This window comes from Ovis aries, chromosome 24 (genome assembly GCF_016772045.2).
Source record: "Ovis aries strain OAR_USU_Benz2616 breed Rambouillet chromosome 24, ARS-UI_Ramb_v3.0, whole genome shotgun sequence".
Lineage (NCBI taxonomy): Eukaryota > Metazoa > Chordata > Mammalia > Artiodactyla > Bovidae > Ovis > Ovis aries.
The window spans coordinates 2898402-2922097 of NC_056077.1; the positions used below are offsets into that span (position 1 = coordinate 2898402).

General features: G+C 58.8%; 1 protein-coding gene across 5 annotated transcripts; it reads left to right on the plus strand.

The window, feature by feature from the left end:
• The first annotated feature begins 8574 nt into the window (after positions 1-8574).
• On the plus strand, positions 8575-21932 carry GREP1 (glycine rich extracellular protein 1). 5 transcript variants are annotated; one of them, XM_060405813.1, is made up of 40 exons: positions 8575-9942; positions 10138-10170; positions 10910-10939; positions 11049-11078; positions 11611-11646; positions 11860-11889; positions 11972-12004; positions 12086-12157; positions 12560-12613; positions 12868-12915; positions 13357-13389; positions 13472-13531; positions 14494-14523; positions 14606-14638; positions 14756-14785; positions 14913-14948; positions 15695-15724; positions 15806-15838; positions 15927-15962; positions 16151-16180; positions 16543-16578; positions 16928-16957; positions 17029-17061; positions 17158-17193; positions 17523-17552; positions 17643-17675; positions 18422-18475; positions 18609-18641; positions 18718-18759; positions 18850-18882; positions 18985-19020; positions 19688-19732; positions 20010-20051; positions 20160-20192; positions 20605-20667; positions 20752-20781; positions 21053-21166; positions 21326-21370; positions 21474-21527; positions 21759-21932. In XM_060405813.1, the coding sequence occupies exons 1-40, from the start codon at positions 9711-9713 to the stop codon at positions 21764-21766; spliced, it is 1779 nt and encodes a 592-aa protein (XP_060261796.1). In that variant the 5' UTR covers positions 8575-9710; the 3' UTR covers positions 21767-21932. The 5 variants fall into 5 exon arrangements, with proteins under 5 accessions (XP_060261796.1, XP_060261797.1, XP_060261798.1 ...); XM_060405814.1 differs by lacking the exons at positions 14913-14948; positions 15695-15724 and having other exon boundaries at positions 8576-9942; positions 11860-11895; XM_060405815.1 differs by lacking the exons at positions 14494-14523; positions 14913-14948; positions 15695-15724 and having other exon boundaries at positions 8576-9942; positions 11860-11895.
• Positions 21933-23696: the final 1764 nt, after the last annotated feature.

Genomic DNA, 23696 nt, shown 5'->3' on the forward strand with positions numbered 1-23696 from the left:
TCCAACACCACAGTTCAAACGCATCAATTCTTCGGTGTTCAGCCTTCTTCACAGTCCAATTCTCACATCCATACATGACCACAGGAAAAAACCATAGCCTTGACTAGACGGGCCTTAGTTGGCAAAGTAATGTCTCTGCTTTTGAATATGCTGTCTAGGTTGGTCATAACTTTTCTTCCAAGGAGTAAGCGTCTTTTAATTTCATGGCTGCAGTCACCATCTGCAGTGATTTTGGAGCCCAGAAAAATAAAGTCTGACACTGTTTCTACTGTTTCCCCATCTATTTCCCATGAAGTGATGGAACCAGATGCCATGATCTTCATTTTCTGGATGTTGAGCTTTAAGCCAACTTTTTCACTCTCCACTTTCACTTTCATCAAGAGGCTTTTTAGTTCCTCTTCACTTTCTGCCATAAGGGTGGTGTCATCTGCATATCTGAGGTTATTGAGATTTCTGCCGGCAACCTTGATTCCAGCTTGTACTTCTTCCAGCCCAGCATTTCTCATGATGTACTCTGCATATAAGTTAAATAAGCAGGGTGACAATATACAGCCTTGACGTACTCCTTTTCCTGTTTGGAACCAGTCTGTTGTTCCATGTCCAGTTGTAAGTGTTGCTTCCTGACCTGCATACAGATTTCTCAAAAGGCAGGTCAGGTGGTCTGGCATTCCCATCTCTTTCAGAATTTTCCCCAGTTTATTGTGATCCACACAGTCAAAGGCTTTGGCATAGTCAATAAAGCAGAAATAGATGTTTTTCTGGAACTCTCTTGCTTTTTCGATGATCCAGCGGATGTTGGCAATTTGATCTCTGGTTCCTCTGCCTTTTCTAAAACCAGCTTGAACATCAGGAAGTTCACAGTTCAAGTATTGCTGAAGCCTGGCTTGGAGAATTTTGAGCATTTCTTTACTAGCATGTGAGATGAGTGCAATTGTGCGGTAGTTTGAGCATTCTTTGGCATTGCCTTTCTTTGGGACTGGAATGAAAACTGACCTTTTCCAGTCCTGTGGCCACTGCTGAGTTTTCCAAATTTGCTGGCATATTGAGTGCAGCACTTTCACAGCATCATCTTTCAGGATTTGAAACAGCTCAACTGGAATTCCATCACCTCCACTAGCTTTGTTTGTAGTGATGCTTTCTAAGGCCCACTTGACTTCACATTTGTTGACATCTGTTTTATTATGGGAGGGGCCTCCCATACACTTCGTATAGAGAATAGCCTTGGGACTGTGGGGTCATCCTGAGTTCGAGCAGAGCCGTCGGGAGCAAGTCCCCCAGGAGCAGTCAGTCTCTCTGACCCACTTGGAGAGCGTCTCTTTAAGTGTCCGGTTGCTTCGTTCCACCATCCCAGAACTCTGGGGCCTATATGCAGTGTGCAGTTTCCATTTGATGTTTAAAGTTTTGTTTTCTTGTTGTACTAAATCAGCTGTGAAAGCCCGGCCATTGTCTCGTCCAATGCTGGTAGGAAATCCAAATCTGGGAACTATTTTCCTAAGCAAGCACCAGGCTACTTCTGATGCTCTTTCAGTCCTGGTAGGAAAAGCTTCTACCCATTCCCAGAACGTACCAGCAGGTACATACCAGCAGGTAACACAGTAGCGTCGGTGAGGTTTCATTTCAATGAAGTCCACTTCCAGGGTGTTCAAAGGGCAGCGTGCCTTTCAGCTGAATCCCTGGAGGTTTTTGTCTGTGCTGAGAGGCAACATTAACCTATGAGCAAGCAGTGTAATTCTGAGATTCTGTCCTGCATAGGGAATAGAGACAGGGAACCAAGAAATATTTTTGAGAAAAATTATCTCTCTGAATTATCTCTTCCAGTTTATCATGGCCTAGGTGGGATGCTTGGTGTGTTTGGCTTACCAGAGTGGGTGCCAGCTCCTCTGGTACCAATAATTTGCCACTTGGCAATTCCCACCATCTCTTTTTCAGTCTTGATGGCCCCCTTCCGCTTTGGCTAGTTGGTTTTAGGCTTCAGTGTACTCCAGCGTTAGCTCAGGCAGCTCCACCAATATGAGAGCTTTAATAGGGGCTTCATTTGTCACCCCCAAGCCCTCGGCTGCTTGTTTAGCAATCTTATCCGCCAGTCTGTTTCCCTGAGCCTGAGGGGTATCCTCTTTCTGATGTCCTTGGCAGTGTATGACTGCAACGCTTTCTGGTTCCCAGACAGCATCCAATACGGTCAGAATTTCATCTTTATTTTTTAATGTCCTTTCTGTTGGCTGTCAAAAGAGCCCTTTCTCTCTATATAAAGCCCCATGTACATGCAAAGTAGCAAAAGCATATCTGGAGCCTGTGTAAATGTTTGTCTTCTTACCTTTTGACAGCTGGAAGGCCTGGATTAGAGCATACGGTTTGACCCGTTGAGCAGACCAGTGTGATGGCAGAGAGCTAGCCTCAACAATGGTTTCTTCCATGTCTACTGCATATCCCGACAGTTGTCCTTGTTTCACCAGGCTGGTGCCGTTGGTGTACAGGACCCAATCCGGGTCCAGGATTGGCTGGTCTCTCAAGTCAGGTCTGCTGGCATAAACTTCTTCTAGGATTTCTTTGCAATCATGTGAGGGTCCACCTTCTCCCAGAGGAAGGAGAGTGGCCAGATTCAGGGCCTGACAAGGCTCAATAGTAACACGGGGGTCCTCACATAACAGTCCCTGGTATTGAGTAATCCAGGGTGTCGACAGCCATTTATGGGGGACCTCTCAAAGGAGAGTGTTGACCTCACGCGGGACTTTTATGATCAAATTTTGGCTCAAAGTAAGCTTGGTTGCCTCCCAGACCAGTAAGGCAACCACAGCAACTTCCTATAAGCATCCTGGCCACCCAGCGGCAACAGGAGATAAGCCACAGGCCTGTCCCATGTCCCCACAGTCTAGGACAACACTCCCATAGCCACCTTGTCCTTTTCAGTCGTGTAAAGAGTAAACAGCTTAGCAAAGTCTGGCAGGCCCAAGGCAGGTGCTGACGTAATTGTACTGGATTTGAGTTCTATTACCACCAGGACTTGTTTTGCAAGCCTGGGCGGGGGGGGGGCGGGGGGGGGGGGGGGGGGGGGGGGTTTCTTTTGCCCAGACCTCAGGGAATATGTTGAGTTCTCTTTCTCCACTGTTTAGCCCATCTGGTTTCCCTTCTAGGAGATCATGCAACCTCCATTCATCTTGAGGGGTTACCGAGAGGAAGAGTAAATAGGTGGTTGAGCCCACTCGAAGAGTGGGTCTTTTGTGGGGGGAAAGTCACTTGTGCCCCCAATTTAGACAGCAAGTCTCTTCCCAACAAAGGTACTGGGCATTCAGGGATGTATAAAAATTCATGAGTCACTTGGTGTCCCCCCGTCTGACATTTTTGGGGTAGGCTTGAGACACAAAGGCTGCATTTATCACCATCTGAGACCCAGTAGCCTCTGGATCTATTGGCATATAAAGTATACAGGCCTCGCACAGTCTTTCATAGAACTCAGAGGGTGATTCTTTCCCTCTTTGAATCACTTCAGAGGGTTTTGCCATACTCATAGGTTTTGGGGCCCTGCCTTAAGGCCTTGTGAAATAGCCGCCCGATATCTCTCCAGGTGGCCCCTCCCTTCCTCTGTGTTACAGTCTCAATTGGGCCTCTCATCGGGGTGGCTAGTTCTGCCCACCGCTGCGGGTTTGCAGTACCCTCAGGTGCCATTTCTGTTAACCATTTTCTGGCCTCAGTTAGGATCCTGTGTCTGTCCTCAGTGATGAAGAGAGAGACTAGAAGTTGGATTATGTCATCCCATGTAGGGCAGTGGGTTCGAAAAATAGTCTCCATTAGCCTAAACTGGTAATATTAGGCCACCGGGGGCTGATGGTAGTGGCCGTCTGTCCCCTGAACCGGAGGCTGCTGTAACTGTCTGAGGGGCATTTGTAGTGGGGCCCTTTCCTCTGGCTCCTTAGTGGAGCACAGCCTCTGTTTGATTCTGGCGTCTCCTTTTCCCTTCCTGTCGGTACTCACCGGGAGAGGCGGGTATAGCTTGGGCGGTTCAACTGGAGCCGGATCCTGGAAGTGTTGGCCAGAGGCTTCTGCTACCAGGATCGGAGCCTGCCGAGGTGGTGGCTCTATGACCTCCGAGAGAGCTGGCGGAGGAGCAGTGGCTGCTGCAGGAACTTCACCTGGCCCTGGATCGGGCATTAAGGTGGCCTCGGGTCCTGGTGGAGCACCGGGAGGCGGGCACATCATCATCCAGTATGGGGGAAGGGCAGGTCATCCTTGTCCAAATCCTGCCAGAGCCCAGAGCGAGAAGGGGGATCGGCGTGTCTTCACCTGCCAGCCAGCACGGCTGAACCAGAACACCACGTGGTCCAAGACTGTTTCTCCCTTAATGTCTGTTCTGCCTTGGTGGGCTTGATCAGGTGTGTCTGAAAACACAGATGAGTTAAATATCCCACTCTGGAAAAGCCAATTCATACTCGCTTATGTATCCCCCTCCTTCTAGCCTGACAATTTTGAGGGGGTCAAGAATTTCACAGCAGACGGGATACCTCCTAGGGGAGGGTAGAATACAAGCACAGAAGGATCAAGTTTCTTCTCCTAAAAATCCCCTGGTGATTGCTTGGTAATAATTTTCCCCAAGACAGCGTGGACACACCTCCGAATGACCTTCACAAATTTCCTTCCTAAGCCCTAACACACTCGTGGACCTGTGTACCAAGCAATCGCTGCCACCTGCCTATTCCAGGCTCCTGTGGGTCTGTGCCCCTTCCAGTCCCTCCCAGGGGGGTGATCAGGCCCCCTCTTCCACCCTGCTGGGTGGGTTCCTCCTCACCTGAGCGCTCAGTTCCCCTGCTGCCGTCCACTACCTGCTAACATGAAAGGTCCGGGTGTTGAGAAGCAGAATCCTTCCTGAAGGACAAGGCGCCTTCCCCCTCTAGAAGATTCAACCTGTAAGGCCTCGGAGTAGTCCCAAATGGGACTTGTCTCCTCAAAGTGAGGAGTTTCCTGGCCAATGCACCAAATGTTATAGCCACACATTCCGGGGAACAAACTCACTCAGAAGGACAATACAGACAGTGGAGTGCAGTTTATTACACCAGCGGGCCCAAGGCAGAGTCTCCTCTTAGCCAAGGACCCCGACCAGTTTTTGTGAAAACCTTATATACCCTAAGTGTATAAGGTTCCCTGAAACTAGTCTGAACAAAGGGAAAAGAAAGATATAATCAAAGTTAACCCGTGATCATATGCCTTAAGCCTACATAGTTAACAGTGGACAGTTATGAATAGGCCTGTGGTCATATCCCAACAAGCATAATAGAATGTATGATTCTATTCAGTTACACAGATAATTAGGGTATTCTTTTAAGCGATGGAGAGCCCTGTGTCTCATCCTTCCGGGGGCCGAGTTTCCCAGTTGGTATGTCATTTCCATAGATCCTGGGCATATAACTCAAAGTCCACCATCCGGCCCAATATGGAGTCCTGCTTTCAAGATAGAGCCTGTTCTGTTTCCTTCTTCAGTCAGATTTCATTTCCCACCTTGTTTAGTTCCTTTGTGGATCAAGTCCACACGTCTCTGAAAGGTCATGGACTGCAGGGCTGCCTGATTGCTGTGGTGTGTCCACGTTCAGGGAACGCTCTCCAAGCCATAGACTGGGACTGGAGGCCTGGCGTCCTGGGTTGGGCCCAAGACGCAGAGTCTCAGCCAGCTGCAGCTCCCCTCCCTGTGCCCTTCCTTTGTATTAGCATATCTGGCAGCCACGCCCCTGTCCCTCAGGCCGAGTCCCTGCTCAAGAGCCCAGGCGTGTCCCCAGGAGACCCAGGGAGCTGGCAGGCCCCTCCCTCTCCAGCTGCCATCCCCTCTGCCAGCCCCACCTCTGGGAGTCCTGGACTCAGTTCCTTTTCCTCATTCTGAAAAGTCTCGTTCACAATGACTTAAACATACTTTTTTTAAGTTCAAAACGTGCTTTCCGTGGAAGTGTGGAAGGGCTAGAATATAAGGTTAAGTACGATAGCACAGGCCGTGGAGTCAGGGAATTTAGGGCTCTGCCCCCCACCGAAGCTGTGCAATTGTGGGTAAGTTGCTTCATGTCTCTGGGCCTGTTTCCATATTTCCATATTTTCCCCATTTTAGGGAAAATCATAGTTCCTACTTCCGTGGGGTGTATGAGCACTGAAAGAGAAAATGCCTGTGAGAAAAGGACAGTCAAGCACACAGCAGGAACTCACTCACTCTTTCCTAACAGTTAACAGTCCCTCATGTGTCTGCGTGCTAAGTCACTTTAGCTGTGTCCAACTCTGTGATCCCATGGACGGAGACCCACCAGGCTCCTCTGTCCATGGGATTCTCCAGGCAAGAATACTCGAGTGGGTTGACATGCCCTCCTCCAGGGGATCTTCCCGGACCCACGTCTCCTGGGTTGGCAGGGGATTCTTTACCACTAGCGCCACCACAGTATTTTGGTTTTCAAAGCAGCTGCCTAGCTCAAAAGGAGGACCCAGGAGGAGAGCTGGACCCAGGACCTCCGCTCCCACCTGGGGGTCTCAAGGTTTGAGACCAAAGCCCTTAGCCGGGGCTCTGTCCAGGAGGAAGCCACCCAAGCCCCGCCCAGGCGTGGGTCCCGGCAAGTCCAGGCAAGAGCCGGCTTGAACCGTGCGCCCCCTTGTGACCTGTCTCGGAAACAGCACCTCTGACCCGCTGAGAGAAGCCGCATTCACCACTCACCCGGACGGGGCCACAAAATTGGATTAACGTGGCTTTAGAAAGGCAAGGAAAAGATGACCACAGGTGCAAACATGGCTACCCTAACAGCAAGAGGAGACTGTGATGAGCACTCCTGGGGAGTCTGCTGTGTTCTGTTTCTTGACCTCTGTGCCAGCCTCGTAGGTGCTTTGCAGGTTCGTGTCATATTGGTAGTTTCCGCCTCGTGCACTATACTTCACCCTGGCCTATGGCTTTGTTTGTTTACTTGTTTGTCTTTTGGACAGCTGTGCTGCCCGGCTTGTGGGATCTTGGTTTCCTGACCAGGAACCCGGTCCCAAAGCAGTGAAAGAACGTAACCATTGGACCACCAGGGAATAAGAATCTTATCCCTGGCATAAGATTCTTTTGTTTTTTTTTAATAATCCGACAGGTGTGAGGAGGAGTTAATAGAAGTCAGCTTTGCACAGTGCGAGTGTCTGGGGCTGACAGAGAAGTCCCAGAGGCGGCAGAGGCAGGGATCTGGGCTAAAGAGCTGCCACCGGGTGACCTGAGGGGCTTTTAGCATGGCTGCGTGTTCAGATGTCTGACCCGCAGGCTCCTGGCCTCTCCTTCAACTGGCCTCCCCCAGATTCCCACCAGGCAGGCGGTGCTGCTTCGAGCAGCTGGTGGGAGCCTCTTGACCCAGGCCGTGCCATTTTAGGTGACACACTTCCTACACCCCAGCTGTCACCCTGCCCTGGGCTCCCAGCTCTGGCCCCTCAAAGCTGCTCCTCTATTCAGAGGCTGGGCCGTGTGTGTCCCCCACTTCTGGGAGCAAAGGGGAGCCCAGACCCTGGCTCTGCCAGGGGCTCTCGTGACCCCTGAGTGGTCCACGTGCTCTCAGGCTGCCTTTCCCAGGGTGGGGCTGAGCTCTGGGGCCTGGCTGAGCTGTGCCGGGGGCGGGGGTGGTAGTGGCATTGCCGGGGCCAGGGTTCCCAGCTGGGCCAGGCCCTGATCCCGAGCGGAGTCGGTTGGCCCCAGGCCCCAGACTGTTTGGCATTTTCCGCAGGCACACGCCAACACCCAGGCAGCCTGGCAGTGGTGGCGGGCCCTGGCTTTCCCTCTGGCAGTGGCCAAGCGGGCACCTAGCCCGTACCTCCCACCGGGCCTCTCCTGGTCTCCCTGCCCGCCTCCTCCTGGGCCAAGCTTCCCTGGCGCCCAGCAGGGTGGGCCTTGTCTGGATCTGTGCAGGGGGCCCTCAGCTCTCCCGGGTCTGAGGCAGAGGCCTTGGGCCCAGACTGGCTCAAGGTGGGTTGACAGCAATGTGACGACTGGGGTAAGAGGGTCTACTGCTCAGGCATGTGTGGGTGAGCAGAAGGTGGAGGCCTATGGGCTGCATGCCTTCAAACCCCAGCCCCCAAGCTTGGCTGTATGATCTGGGCCCAGTCCCTTCTCTTCTCTGCCTCTGTTTCCCCATCTGTAAAATGGGGTAAGAAGTAGCTCCCTCGTTTTAGAGGAGAGTGAACAGACACAGGGAAGTGGGATTTCTGCTCAAGCTCCCCAGCCAGAAGGAGCTGGTATGTGAACCTGGTCTGAATCTGAACCCAGCACCCAGGCTGCTGATCACAGGTCACTTAGGTGCCCTCCATGAGCGGGCCAGGGAGCTGGTGCCTGCTGCCATGGGCTGAGCAGGTGGCCTGGCAGGGGAGTAGACTGCCACAGCTGCCCTGGGCTCTCAGGAGTGGTTGGGGCCAGGGGCCAACCCTGAGCCCTCCCAGCCTCCAGGACTCCAGGTCACGGACACCTGCCCCCCGGCGGGGCTGGAGTGGGCCTGTGGGGTGCTGGGCCGGGGAGCCTGGCTGAAGGGATCGTGTTCGCAGAGGGGTCTGTGGGGGGGAGGTGGGTGTCACCGGCGTGGTCACATCAGGTGTGCACTCTTGTGCGCGTGCCCCAGGGGTGCCGGCCCTCGTGTGTGGGCAGACTGAGCAGCAAGGGTGCAGGCTGTGTGGGGGAGGCGGAGGGGGCAGTGCTGGGAGCACCACCAGTGAGGAGGACCCGGGAGAAGCCCTCCCCCCGACCGTGGCCCACTCCTCACTGTAGCCCCGCTCCACACCCCACCCTGCCAGGCTGTCTAGTGTAGCCGGCTTGACTCTGGACTCCTCAGCTTGAGATGCCAGGGGTGGCTGGCTGGGCAGGGGCCAGGCCAGCAGACAGAGAGCGGAGGCTTCAGGACTAAGGTCCAGGGACCCTGAGTCACCACTGTCCCCCTCCAGCCCAGTGGGGGCCCACAGGAGGAGGGGGAGCTGGGGTCTAGACCCCCATGCCTGGCATGTCTCAGGCCTGCCAGTCCTGGCCTCCAGGACTCAGCTCTCCACAAGCCCCTCCCCGGGCCCCAGCTCCAGGCTCATCCACCACGAGACAACCTGCTTGCACCTCTGCCCCCACCCTGCAGCTTAAGCAGCTCCCCTCCCTGATTCTGTCCCTAAAGTTAGAGTCAGTGCTGGTGGAGCAGAGCACGAGAGGGAGGTGAAGCCGGGGTGGAGGGTGTCTTGTGCAGCGGATGGGCCCCCGCCGAGCCTTCGAGAGACAGTGTAAACTGGGCTGAGTGCGTGTCAGCCATCCCTGTGTGTCACCATCCCTCGTGGAAGGGAGGCTCTGGCCCACGCATGCCGACCCGGGCTCAGCTGGGGGCAGAGGGCCAGCGTCTCCTCGTGTGGTCGCTGCCGTCCCCAGGATTAGGAGTGGACTCGTCACGCACGCGTCCGCTTGTGCGATAGTGATGAGGTCCTGACGTGCTACCCTGTTCCTGGGCCACTTGCCCCTGTAACACTGCCTCCTTCCTGTAACACACTAACTCATTCAGAGGATCCCCGGCCAGCCACACCCACGTCTCTGGGCTTGGCTCCCCTCTCACCCCCAGCTGTGTTTGGGCTGGGCCTGGGGTGCCCACCTGCCCGTCGCCAACTGGCGGGGGAGCAGCTGAGCCTGCAGGCCTGACGCCAGGGCCCGAGCCCCTGACAGGGGTGGAGGAGCCTTGGAGGGGCTAGGTGGGGGCCTGTCCCGTCTGTCAGCACCCGTGATGGATGAGGAGTGGGGCAGCGAGGAGGCTGGGGCTGATCTCCTGCAGCAGTGGGAGGTAGGGGCTGGCCCCCTGGGGTCTGCCAGCCCAGCAGAGACCCTGGCCCCCACCCAGCAGGGGTGTTTAAAGGCCCACAGGGTGGTACCCTCCCACTCTGCCGGCATCATGAGTGCTTGGGCCTTCCCTGCAGCCCTTCTCCTGCTCGGCCTGACCTCTGAAAGCCTGCAAGGCGGTGAGCACCAGCGGTGGGGCTGCCGGCCAGTCTGGGGGTGTCGGGGGAGCACTGGGCCCCAGAGAGGGAGGTGAGGGTCTGTGAAGTCTGGGACAGGGCAGGGTTTGGGGAGGCTGAGGGATGGATGCCTGGGACCTGCCCCTTCTCTGTCCCCGGGGTCCCTGCCCTGAGTTGGCACCCGGCTTGCTCCCCTAGGGCTCCCTCCATCATCTCTGGGCCTGGGAAAAGGTAAGTGGACCCTCCAGGCTCTGGGCTCAAGGAAGAGGGTCTGGTCTTTCTCTCTCAGGGGTCTGGGGGCTCTCTGGGATCCAGATCTGGGGGCCCCGGAGAACGCGAGGCATGTGGCCTTGTTCATGTCAGCTCAAGTGTGAGGAACACAGACACCCCGCACCCTTGGAGGGGGATTGAGAGGGGGCAGAACCTCAACTCAGCGTGAGGAAAAGAAGCCAGAGGAGGAAGGGCCTGGGGAGGGGCAGGTTGCAATGGGGAAAGGGAAAGGACCTTGCCTGCCACCAGCAGTGAGGTGAGGCAAAGGCCTGGAGGTGGGAAGAGGAGGGAGGAGACCGGTGAGCTGGGCGGGGACCTGGGGGCTCCTACAGGTGGGAGAGGGCTCCCTCCTGAGAGCTGACACAGCTGAACTGCAGGAGAGCCAGACTGGGGGACTGGGGGGACAAGGAGGATGGGGTTCCAGCGGCTGCTCAAGTAAGGACAGAGGCAAGGGGTGCAGCCACCCCTGGAAGCGGATCCTGGGGATCCACCCCCAGGGGTCTGGCCCAGACCCCTCCCTCCTCGCCGGGGACCCTTCCGCTCCCCCTGCAGCCAGTCTGCTCACCCTGCGGTGACCCCTGGGGAGCCTGAGGCCCGGTGGGTGTGGGGTGGGGGGAGGGCTCACCCTCTCGCTTTGCGGGGAGCATGCAGACTCAGCTCCTTGCTGCCCCCTAAGTCCCCCCTCTTCCCGACCCCGCAGGCTTAGGAGGCTCCAATGGCTATCGATCAGGTACAGCTGGTGGAGGGGTGGGCGGGGGGTCCCCCTGTCCTCCCAGTGGGCACACTAGCTCCTGGCCCCTCCTGCCCCACCCCCACTCACCTTCCCGTTTCCCCCATAGGCTACGGTCCCCCCAGTGGTCTAGGAGCAGGTGAGGCATGGGAAACGGGATTTGGGTCTGGGGGAGGCAGCCATCTCAGAAACACTCGGGGACCCCCGTGCTGCTGCTCCCCCAGAAACCCACCTGCCACCCTTCCTGCACCGTCTTCCTTGTCCTTTGCCTCCTTCTCACCACGTCGTGCCCCGCGCCCCCCAGGAGTCCCTCAGGAGTCCACCAAGGCCGTCCTGGTGTCGCGTCACCCGGTACCCGCCTGGGGGTACAGCTCTTTCCTCTTCCTGCTTGTTCCCTGGTTGCCGCAGAAGCCAGCTCCAGGGGCGCTGAGCGGGCTCAGAGCGAGGCAGCTCTGAGCGGAGGAAGGGAGGAAGGGGCCTGGGCTCCCGGGAGCCCCCCAACCCACACCCTCACGCCTTCCCCCTTCCTTGGAAGGGATGACTGGAGCTGAGTCATCAGGCTCGGAATGGCTGAGGGGTGGGCAGAAGTCAAGTGGGCCCAGCCCGGCCCCAGCTCTCTCTCTGCCTCCCCATCTTTCTCTCACACCCCTCAGCTCGCTCTCTTCCCCCAGGGTTCGGGAATGGGCGTGGGCTGGGAGCCCAGCCAGGTGAGTGGAGGGCGGGGAGGGGGACTGGGCTCCCAGGCCTCAGAAGGGAGGGCAGGATGGATGATTCTGGGGGTGGGGGCCAGATAGGGAGCTGTCTGTCCGGTTTGCTGTTTCTGGTGGGGTCCAAGGCGCTGCGTCCCCCACCCTAAACCTAGCCAATTCGTGGCTTCCTCTCCCTGAACCTACCCAGTTCATGGTTTACTCTCCCGACAGGCCCTCCAGCTCAGAATGGCTACGGAGCAGGTAGAGGTGGGTCCAGGAGTCTCGGGGCAGCCTGGACACGGGGTGTCCCGAGACCCTCCCTTGACCCCTGTCTCCTTCTCAGGCATTGGAGGGGGCGCGAAGCCCCAGAAGCCGGGTGAGCCTCACCTTACCTGTCCCTCCGGCTCTGTGCCCCTTACCCTCACTCTCCCTGACCCCGCCTGCCCTGTCTCCCCAGGTGTCTCTCCAGGGTTTAGGAACGGGAACGGGCTGGGAGTCGAGACCCTCCCAGGTGCTGCTGCCCAGCCAGGTGAGGTGGGGCAAGGACAGGTATGGGTAGCAGAGAGGGGTGTGAAGGGCACAGCGGGTCACCCCCGGGGGGGGCTTCTCCCCGGCTCCCTCAGGGCAGAGCTGGTCCATAAAGGATCCTGTGGTCTAGTTTGGGGAACAGAGAACACGGAATCGCCCCCCTTCAGCTGGGACCCCAAATGCCCCCCCTTACCTCTCCTTCATGGAGTCCCAGGAAGAGGCTGGGTCCCTGGGTCCCCTCAACCACTACCTCACTCCCCAGGCTTTGGAGGGGGCGCGAAGCCCCAGCAGCTGGGTGAGCCCCGTTCCCTGACCGTGTGATGGCCCTCAGATCGCCTCTCTGTCTTCCCGCCCTGCCCCGGCCCCGGCCCCGGCCCCCTCCACCCTTCCTCTCTGTCTCCAGGGTACGGAAACGCGCTGGGAGCTGGTGCCTTCCCGGGGCTGGGAGCCCAGCCAGGTAGGGGCGCCTGGGGCACCACCTTGGGGTCCAGGGATGGGGGAGGGAGTGCGCGGAGCTGGAATCGAGGAACCCGTCAGGGAGAGAGTGGTGTCGTGCAGGGGGACGAAGATGCAGCCTGGCGGGGCGGGGTGTGGAGCCTCCGCGGCCCAGTGAGCCCCGCACCCATCTCGGCGCTACCGCCACCCATCCCAGCCCGTCTGTGCGCCGCGACCTGCCCAGCCGTGACTAACGGCCTCATCTCCTGTCCGCAGGATTCGGGGCTCGAAATGGTATCGGCGCTGGGGCTTTTCCAGGAGCAGGTGAGTATAGGGGGGCAGGGCTGCAGGGAGGGGCAGGCAAGGGGGTGCTCAGGGACTCGGCCCCGCTCTTAGGAGAGGGGCCTGCTGGGTCAGCGTAGGCCTGTCTGTCTCTCCCCGGGGCTGGGGTGAGATCTGGGAGAGGCCTGCGCTCCCTTCATCCAGCCGCTGCTGCCACTCCTCTGGCTGGGGCTGGGGTCCTGGGGAGGGTCCAGGCTCCCCAGTCCCTCTCTGGGCATAACTCTCTGAGAACTGTGGAGGGGGTGCCCCGCTCATGGGGTGAGGACACCCCTGGAGGTGTGGGCCCACCCCTGGCAGCCCAGACCCCACCTCCCTCTCCCCACAGGCCCCATGGCTCAGAGTCGTCAGGGACAGGGTTGGGGATGATGGGGGGCTTGGGCTGGGGTTCACTGGAGCTCCACCGCATCTCGGTCTCTTTCTCAGGAATTGGAGGGGCCGTGAAACCTCAGAAGCCAGGTGAGCCCCACCCTGTCCCTAGCTCCCTGCCTTCTCCCCCTGTTGACCCTCCCCCTTACTCCCTCCTGCTCCGTCTCCCCAGGACTCAGCGCTGGGAATGGGCTGGGAGCTGGGGCCTTCCCCGGAGCTGGAGCCCAGCCAGGTGAGGGCTCCGGGCCAAACTGGGGTGCTGGGGAGGAGGGAGAGGAGGGGCTGAGGAGGGCAGAAAACTGGTTTATGGGGAGTAGGGGCTGGGAGGGGTCCGCAGGCACAAGGCTTGGGAGGGGGCGTGACACCTCAGAAACCAGGTGAGACAGAGACTCGCCCCTGCCCCTCCCTGCCCTTGTCCCCACCCCAAGTCCTCCCCGGTGCCCCATCCACGGCTCACAGAGGGTATGGGCGAGGCCTGGGGGCCCATCCAGGGAGGGAGGCTAGGGCCCAGGCTGCTGGCGGAGGGAGGGGTCACCGCCGTGCCCCACTCTGGACTCCTAACAGGGGCCCCTTAGGGGTTCACTCCTTCCACCACCTTTCCCGAGTGCCCATCTGAGCCCGGCCTTGACTGCACACTGCAGACCCCACACGGGTCAGCCTTGGGGCTGCAAGCCCGCTGGGCCGAGTACCCAAGCCGGGACCCCTGGGTGCCCATGCGGACTGAGGTCAGGACTTGGGGGAGAACCCACCAAGGGCAGAAAGCCAGAGGGCTGGAGGCCAGGCGGTACCTGAACCTAGCTGGGGGACTCACCTTTGTGGTTTTAAGCTGGGAGTGAAAGAGCTGGTCTACCTGGAGTAGGAGACCTTGGGGAGGAGGCTGCTGGCATTGCAGGGGGGTGGGGGTGAGGGCTCAGCAGTCAGAGGGGGATCAGTGTGGATAAGACCCCAGGAGTCTTCGGGGCCAGAATGAGGAGGAAGGCTGGATCTGGGGTTCCTGTCTCAGCTGCTGCTGTCTCCCCAGCCCTTTTCCTGGCACAGGTCCCCAAGGTGACCTCCCCACCCCTTTTGTGAACCTACCCAGGCGGATAGAAGAATTGGGGGGAGGGCAGGAGTCCAGGGGAGGCCGCAGCGGGAGGCTGGGGCTCACCCCCATGTCAGCATTGTCTGGATTTCCTATGTTCCCTCCCCACCCAGGTCTCGCAGCTCCAGATAGCTTTGGACCAGGTAGAGAGGGGACCAGGGGAAGTTGAGGAGGGAGGCCCGGAGGGGGCACTCCAGGGTCCCTCACCCACCGGTCTCTCCTCAGGCTTCGGAGGGATCGGGAAACCCCAAAAGCCAGGTGAGTCCTACTCTGCCCTGTTGGGCTCTTGGTCGGACTGTCTGTCTGTCCGTCCTCTCTGTATCTGTGCTCCTTTTAAGCCCCACTTCAGTCTCGGGCCTCTCGCTGTCTCCCCAGGATTCGGGACCAGGAATGGAGCCCAGCCAGGTGAGGCCCAGAGCTCTAGGGCCGCAGGGCTCACCCAGGGGGTGGCGGATGAAGGGGAGGGGGCTGCCCCGGTTCTGAGGGAAGGCAGGATCCAGGTGGACTCACTGTCCAGTCTCCTCGTCCCCAGGCCTTAGAGCAGGAGGGCTGAAACCTCAGAAGCCAGGTGAGACCTGCCGTCCCGTCTGGGGTCCCACAGCAAATACTCATTTGGTAGCCAGGTGGTGGGGGGCACATTCTTGGGAGGAGGGGCCAGAGGCAGACCGTGCCCCACTGAGGAATCTGGAGCTGGGGCATCCCAGAGAGAGGACCAGAGAGGGAACAGGCTCTGGAAGTGGCTGCGGGCCACGGCGGCAAGAGCCCGTGCTGAGAGCAGAGTGTGTGGTTGATGAGGGGGTGTCAGGGCCCCTTCCTGCCTGGTGGGTGGGGGTGGGGGGACCCCAGGCAGGCAGGATGGCCTTCAGGCTCCACAGGGAGGCTGGACTCCAGGACTAGGACCCGCCGAGCTGGGGCGGGATGGGGAGTCCACATCTGGGCCTCCTCTCCCATACCCCCAAGGCCTTTGAGGGGCAGGATTGATGAGGGAATGAGAGGGGCTGGGGGAGAGCCTCTGGGACCCTGGTTTTGCCTGGGCTCTGGAGGGGGCCACTGGGGCTTGCCTGGTGGTTCAGATGATAAAGAATCCGCCTGCAATGCATGAGACCTCGTTCAATCCCTGGGTTGGGAAGATGCCCTGGAGAAGGGAATGGCAACCCATTCCAGGACTCTCGCCTGGAGAACCCCATGGACAGAGGAACCTGGTGGGCTACAGTCCACGGGGTCTAAAGAATCCAACACGACTGAGCGACTGATACTTTCCCCCCATCTTAGCCAGGGCCCCAAACTCCTTTCTCACCCCTCCCTCCCCCATAGGCCCCCCGGCTCAGAATGGCTACGGAGCAGGTACCAGAGGGTTGGGAGAAGCCGGTGTCGGGGTGCTGGAGCTCTGGGGTGGTCCGTCACCTACTCCCCATTTTCTTCCAGGCTTTGGAGAGAGTGTGCAAACTCAGAAGCCAGGTGAGCCCCAGCCCCGGCTGTGTCTCTGTCCCCCATCAGAGTTTGCAGCCCCTTCCCCCCTTACCTCCACCTCCATCTGTCCCCCCAGGATTTGGGGACGGGAATGGACTGGGAGCTCAGCCAGGTGAGGGTGGTGGCGTCTGGAGACTTCCACATGCCCGTGTCCTTTCCCGCCTCCTTTCCAGGCCTCATGAGGGCTGGGGAGTGATTGAGGGGTGCTGGGAGGAAACCCCCAGGATTCCAGCCTTCTGGCTTGACTTCTGCCTCAGCTGGACCCCAAATCCGCCCCGCTCACCCTTCCTCTCCCCACAGGCCCAGCAACACTGCAGGGATACGGAGCAGGTAGGAGCAGAGGGGCCCTCAGGTGCCCAGGATGGGGGCTCTGGGCCCCTCACCCACTCCCATGTCTCCTTCAGGCTTCGTGGGGAGCATGAAACCCCAGAAGCCAGGGGAGTCCTACCCTGGCCTCGTCTCTCTCCATGGACCCCCGGAATCAGAGCCCCCCACCCCCTGCCTCCTCGCTCTAAGATCTGGGCATGGGCTGGGCGTGGGCCTCCCCGGGGCAGGGGACCCGGAGGGCGGGCTCTGAGTAGAGGGAAGCCGGGTGAAGGGGAGACCCCCTGGTGCCCCCCGCCTCGTCTCTCTCCTGCTTTGAAGGGGTTCACCTTCAAACACTGCCCGCCCGCTTTCACTTTCCTCCCCAGGCTATGGTAATGGAAACGGACTGGGAGCCAGGCCAGGTGAGGGCAGCTGGGCCCGGGGCCTCAGGGGGTGCGGGTGAGGAGGGATACATGAGGTGGGGGCCACAGGAAACTGAATGTTGGGGCCTGGGGGTCCAGGGAGGCCTAGAGGAGTCCATGTCAGCCCTCCTGCCTCCCCAGGCCTAAAGGGCGTGGGAAACCCCGGGGTGTCAGAGGAGAGCAGGTCGTCCTGGCCCTCCTGGTCCCTCCAGCCTTCTCCCCCTGCTCACAAGTGGAGGGTGTCTAGGGGCTCCAAGGACCCTGGGGAGAAGAGGGAGCAATACCGAGGGGCCCCCGTGCTGGCCTCAGCCTCACGACTAGTCTTATCACTGCCCTCCGCCCTGCACAGGCCCTGCGGCTGAAAACGGCTATGGAGCAGGTGCGGGGGGGGCCTGCCCAGGGAGGCAGTGGGGGCCTGGGGGCCCGCACTCACTGTGTGTTCCTCACCAGGCCTGGCGGCCGGCACGAAGCCCCAAAAGCCAGGTGAGCCTGCCTTAGCCGCCTCTCCCTGTCTACCCAAAACCCTGAGCTTCCCTGCCTCCTTTCACATGCCCACCTCCATCTCCCCCCTCCCCCCAGGATTTGGGAACGGCAACGGATTGGGCGTCCAGCCAGGTGAGACGGGGGGGCTCTGGGGTGGAGGTTGGCCTGGGCATCCTCTCCTGCCTCCCTCCAGGCCTCTGAGGGTCAGGACAGGTGATGGGGTCCCCACCAGCCCCCCAGCTCAGAACTGAGGGGCTGGGAGAAGCTGGAGGCTGGGCGAGAAGGGGAGAGGAGGGGGCAAGGGCCTAGACCCTGCTCTGAGACACCCCTCCTGGGCTCCTTGGAGAGGGTGGCCATGTAGCAGAGGAGGCTCCAAGTTCTCTGATCTCTACACTGGGAGGAAGGGGGGGACCAGCTTCCGGCCTCCTGTGCACCTCAGCCTCTCCCCCTGGTCCCCACAGGGCCTGCAGCTCCCGTCGGCTATGGCCCAGGTACAAGAGTGGGTGCTGGGGGCTGATGGCGGGGGAGAGGCTCAGAGCAGGTCATGATCCCTCACCTGCTCCCACCTCCTTCTTCTCCAGGAGTTGCTGAGGCCATGAAGCCTCAGAAGCCAGGTAAACCGTCCTTTTCTCTCTACCTACCCTGTGATACTGTGATTTGTAAGAGGAAATAGGGCTTCCCAGGTGGTGCAGTGGTAAAGAACCCACCTGCCAAAGAAGGAGACACAGGAGACATGGGTTTGAGCCCTGGGTGGAGAAGATTCCCTAGAGAAGGAAATGGCAACCCAGTCCGGTATTCTTGCCTGGGAAATCCCTTGGACAGAGGAGCCTGGCGGCTACAGTCCATGGGGTCGCAAAGAGTTGGCTATGACTGAGCAAATAACAACACTGGGCTGATGACCCCATGGAGGTGTTGGGAGTGGCGTGCGCAGAGGGGACAGGAGCAGTTAAGTGCCTGCCTACAGGTCTAGTCCCTGCTTTTCTAGTAAATCGATTATCTGGTAAGTAAAATGTTTCCCTGAGTTCTGTGAGCTGCTCTAACAAATTAATCAAACCCCTCCCCAAGGATGGGGTCATGGGAATCTCTGATCTACAGCCGGCCGGTCAGAAGCACAGGTGACAACTTGGACAGGAAACTGGTGGCAGAAACGTGGGGCGGGGTGGGGGGAGCCGTCTTGTGGGACTGAGCCCGTGACGCTGTCATCTCCAGGTCGACCCCGGCAGACTCGAGTCACACTGCAGGGTCCCCTGGTGCAGCCTGGACTTGCTGTCAGGATTGGACCCCCGCCTTCTCTCTACCCCCAGAAACCATCTCCTGCCACCCTTGCTCTTCCTCGTAACCCCTGCCTCTGCCTCTCTAGTTTACAGGAATGGACTGGGAGCTGGAGCCTTCCCAGGCCAAGGAGCCCAGCCAGGTGCGGGGCAGGGGCAGGCCTGGAGTTCTGGGGGGTGGGGAGGGGACCCCACTGGGTGAAGAGCTGGGTCCTGGGGAAGAGGTGGGGCGGGGTGGGGTCCACGGTCACTCAGCCTCTGCTGGTCTCCCCCCAGACCTGGGAGGGAGCGCGAGCCCTCTGAAGCCAGGTGAGTCCATCCATCTCTCCTCTGCCCCCTCTGAAGTCTCCCGGGCCCCTGCCCTCATGCCCATGCTTCCTCCCAGGATACATGCCGCCACTGGGGAACGGGCTGCAGCTCCTCCCAGGTGAGTCTGCTGGGAGCCTGGGGTGAGGGGAAGCGCTCCTTCCGCTGGGAGGGCTGGTTGGGCCTGAGGTGCCCTCCGTCCCCCTTGCAGGCCTTGGAGCAGGTCTGAAACCTCAGAAGCCAGGTGAGCCTCCCCTCCCTGTCCTGCACCTCCTCCTGCCTCTCTTTTCAGACCCCGCCCCCCCACCCACGCCCAGTGCCTTTCACATCCCTTTCTCCTCTCCAGGATATGACAACGGCAATGGGCTGGGGGCCCAGCCAGGTGAGGCAGGGGTGAAACAGAGGGAAGTGGGGGGATGTTGCTGGATGCTGGGGTGGGGTGGGCAACAGTAGGAACCACAGCAGGCGGCTGAGTCCTCTTGTCCCCAGAGCAGACTGTGACCCGTGGGAGATGGGCTTTTTCTGACATGGCTACTGTCCCCCTGGCAGCACCTTTTCTGCCCTAAAAGCCACTGCAGGCCATGGCTTGACCAGGTGGAGGCCAGGAGGGCAAGCCTGGAGCCGGCGCCAGCCTGGGGTCACTGCCCTCTCCCTTCCTCCCCATTAAGGTCCCTGCAGTGGTGGGGTTCTTGCCAAGCCTCCCACTCCAGGGATCCCTTCTGATAAAGGGGGTGGCTGGGGCCTGAAATCCCAGCCACCTCTCCCAGGGCAGGATGGCAAGTTCCCAGGTCAGTGCTGACTGGGGGGCCTGAGGGGCTGTGGTGGGTAATTAGTCCCAGGAGGGGCTGGGGTTGGCTGGGCCACTCAGAAGCCCCCAGGCCGGATCTCCAGCAAGTCAGTGGAGAAGAGCCTGAACCCTGGCCTTGAGACCCCATGTGACTGCCTGTATGACAGCACCCCCAGGCCCCAGCCCTTCCCCCGTGGCTTCCTGGGGCATTCCCCACCCGCCTCGCCATGGGCTCACTCCTGTCCCCTGGCCTTCCTTCTAGTGCCTACTCCAGCCCTCCAGTGGGGCCCGAAACCTCAGGAAGCAGGTGTGTGTCTCTCTGCTCCCTCTCTGTGCCAGATTATGCCATTCCATCTCCCTTGTTCCCTGGCCACCTCAGGTGTTCGGGCATCTAAGGCTGGGAAGTCCCTCTTTGAGTCTCCCCTTGGTCCCTCGTGCTGCTTTCTTACTTCATGTCTTCTGATTTCCATTCCCTGGGGATGAGGAGAGTTCCCTTCTGCCTCAGAGTCTCCAAGGTCCACACGTGGGCCCCAAGGAGGAGGGCAAGCTGGGGTCCTCCCCACTCACCTCCATTCCCCTCACAGGGTACCAGCCCCCGAATGGCTATGGACCAGGAGCAGGACTGGGTGAGGAGGCCCTTCTGAGCGTCCCCTTCCCTCCCTCCCTTTCCCCTCCCCTGCCTCCACCAGCCCAGGAAGCCGAGGTTATCTCTGACCCAGCCTCCTCTCCCCCAGGCTTTGGTGGTGGCCTCAGGCCCCAGAAAGTCGGTGAGCCCCCTGGGCCCCCATGTTGGGCATGAGTCACACCGCCTCACGGCAAGCACGGCTTGTCTGTGTGTCTGTCTCTGTCCATACTCGCCCGGCTCTCGCGTACTGAGCGCTGGGCCACACGGATGGCCAGAGGCTGTGCGGTGGGTCCCGTCTCAGGTCAGAGTCGAGTGACTGGCAGAGCAGGTGGGGAGGGAGGTGCCCAGCGTGGGGGGAGGCATGGCTTCCTGAAGCTGGGCTGTCCCCCTTAGCTGCCTGCAGGGGCAGGATTGTGGGAGGCCCTCTCTAGATTGCCTCAGAGTCAGCTTGTCTGTCTGCCCCTCCCTGTCTCTCCTAGAGCAGGTCGCCCTGCCCTCACCCCCTGCGGCCCCTGCCCCTCCCCACCCAGCCCCCTCCCACCGCTTTCCTGCAGGTTTGGGCTACGGCAATGGTGGTCTGGGAGCCGGGTTCTTCCCTGAGGCCCACCCACAGCCAGGTGCCTGGGGGGGCTGGGGGTGGGGTGGGGGGCTTTGGGCTCGGGGGGCTAATGGTGTTTCTGACCTTGTCTTTCGTCCTCCAGGGTTCCCAGGGGCCGATGGCTTTCTGAACGGTGAGTTGGACCTAGGCGACCGAGTGCAAGGGGGTGGGGAAAGGGCTGGTTCTCTCACGGGTGTGGGGAAGCCGCCCTCATGCCCCCCAAAGTGGCCACTCCAGGCCCTGGAGGAAATGGTAAAGATACACTGAGAGGACAGAGGGGGCCCTAGCAAGGGCGGTGGGGACCAGGCCAGGCGGGCAGGGGGCTTTGAGAACCGGGAAGGACTGGTGCATCCTGGACACCCAGCTCCAGTGGGCAGGGGTCCCACGCAGCTCTCCTCCTTCAGGTCAGGCTGCGGGCCCGAGGGGCTTTCCCTGGCCCTTCCTCCGGGCCTGGGGGGCTGCCTTGAAGCCTAGATATGGGGTCGGAGGCACATACCCAGAAGTCGGGAGCCAACCAGGTAATGGGGTGTGCGGAAGAGAGCTGTTGTGGGGTGGCTGCAGGGAACTGGGCTCTGGGCCTACCTGACTGCCCTGCAGAGAAGGAGAGGGGCACTCCCAGCAGAGGGCGTAGAGGTGGGCATGAGGGACTCAGCATCCTCACCTCCATCTCTCCCCAGGGCCCTATGGGCAGCTGAGGCCAGCGCTGGGCCCTGGGCCTCTGGGTGAGTAGGGGTTTTCCAGGGCCCTGGGTAAAGCTAGGGGTGGGCAGAAGGACCCCGAAGTCCTCCGCTGACCTGGGTGCCCTGGCTTGTCTCTGTGCCTTAGGAGGCCCTGAGGTGAAAAGAGGCAGCAATGGCCCCCTGGGAAATGGCTTTGGAGGTGAGAGGGAACTCAGTGCCCCGCCCCCCCCAGCCACCCATGCCACCATCATCACCCCTCCGGGCTGCACTGGAGGCAACCCCGACCTGTGGGAGGAACAGAGAGTGGCTCTCAGGCCACCTGTGGGTGCCTGGTGGGTGGCTGTCCCCAGAGATCAGATAGAGGGCCCGTGTCCCCCTGGAGGTGAGCAGGGGCCAGAGCTCAGCTGGGCCCTGCTCTGTCTCTGCCCAGGCCGCTGACTTCTTGGGAAATGCTGAGCACCCGAGCACACCCACTGCCTGTCCTGAGCGCCTCTGCCTGCAAGCCTGGTCTTCAGGCAAGGCCAGCCAGACCCTCCGGCTTGGCCTCTGGCCTGGGGTCTCCTGCAGGCTGGAAGTCTCAATAAAGGCAGTGTGCTTCCCTGTTTGCCTCTGTGTGCTGTGTGGGGGGATCACTAGCTGGGCTGGGGGACCACCTGGGCCTGCAGCCTCCACCCAGCACCTTATTCATTCCTTCAGCAAACATCAACACAGCTGTGTGCCAGGGGCTGTGCTCCAGATAGGAGCCACGTGAGCACAGAACAAACTCAGGCCTGCTCTCAGGGACAACATGCGGTCACAGAGTAGAGATGGAGCCATGTCCAGGTTAGGGGGCGTGTGCGTTACACGCTGTGTTCATGCTCAGTAGAGTCAGTCGTGTCTGACTCTTTGCAACCCTATGAACTGCAGCCGGCCAGGCTCCTCTGTCCATGGGATTCTCCAGGCAAGAATACTGGAGTGGGTTTTCATGCCCTCCTCCAGGGGACCTTCCCAACCTAGGGATCAAACCTGCATCTCCTGCATTGCAGGTGGATTCTTTACCCACTGGGCCACATGGGAAGCCCCCATTATACATTAGGGCTTCCCGGGTGGCTCAGACGGTTAAGTGTCTGGCTACAATGCAGGAGACCCGGGTTCGATCCCTGGGTCAGGAAGATCCCTCAGAGAAGGAAATGGCAATCCACTCCAGTACATTACTTGTGTTTTAATTGATAATTATCTTACTAAAATGATCCACTAAAAATTTAATTTTCCTTAAGCCTTTATACTTGCTTCCAGATATCATTGTATTGATTCATTTTATAATTTCGATGTAAAACTCACTTTCACATTCTTAGATTAATACTCAGTTAGATTATAAATTTGTCAGATCAGCTTCTCCCTAAATATTTAGCATGCTTTACACGCCTGCTACTCAATTCCCTTAGACACTTCAAATAATTATGCACATAATCTACTTGATCTCTTAACAGGGTTGGGGTGTGTGTGTGTACAAATCCAACCAGCAACTTTTCTTCCGAAGCACTTAAGGGGTTCTTGGAAACCAGTCAGACGTTTAATATCTCAGATTACTGAACACTTTCAAACATTTTAAAAAGCTAGTTACTAATCCAGTATCAATAATCAGTGCTACTTGAATGCTTCCTTTTCTCATCCCATGATTATAAATGTAATCACCCAGAAATGTGGAAGCAAATTTATTCTCCTAGGCTGGGTCCAGAATGGAGGTTGCACAATTGAGGATAGATCTGCTCTTCTGAACTTTGACCTGGGGCTTGGGTGGTCCCAGAACCAGTGTCCTTGAGTCTCTGTTCTGAGCTATGCCTCCCCCAGTCTACACCTCTTGCAATCTGGTGAAGTTTTACCTTAACTGAAGAATTTCAGCTGAATAGAGTTGATGGGATTTGCCACCCAGGGAGGAACTCAGATTGTTTTTCTATGGTGTGATTTAAGATAACAGATCTAGACCAAAACCTGACTGCAGTGCGCACAACCTTGAGGAGGTTGTGTAAACATTACTGGAATTCCAGCCTGATATCTCTTAGCCTACCTCATTTAATTTGTTCTATTTGAGAATCATCATAGGCTTTTGCTTTTTCATAAAAGTATTGATTCTTTGGGCTTCCCCTCAAAGAAGCTCAGTTGGTAAAGAGTCTGACTGCTATGCAGGAGACCTGGGTTCGATCCCTGGGGCAAGAAGAGCCCCTGGAGGAGGAAATGGCAAGCCTGGAGAGAGCCTAGCAGGCTGGAGGAAGGAAACTGAGCAACTCCACATCCATTGCTTCTAGGCCTGGAGAATCCTGGGGAGGTACTGAAGCCTGCTCTGTGCTCTGTCACTGCAACAGTCTGAACTGCAGAGCAGCAGCAGCCA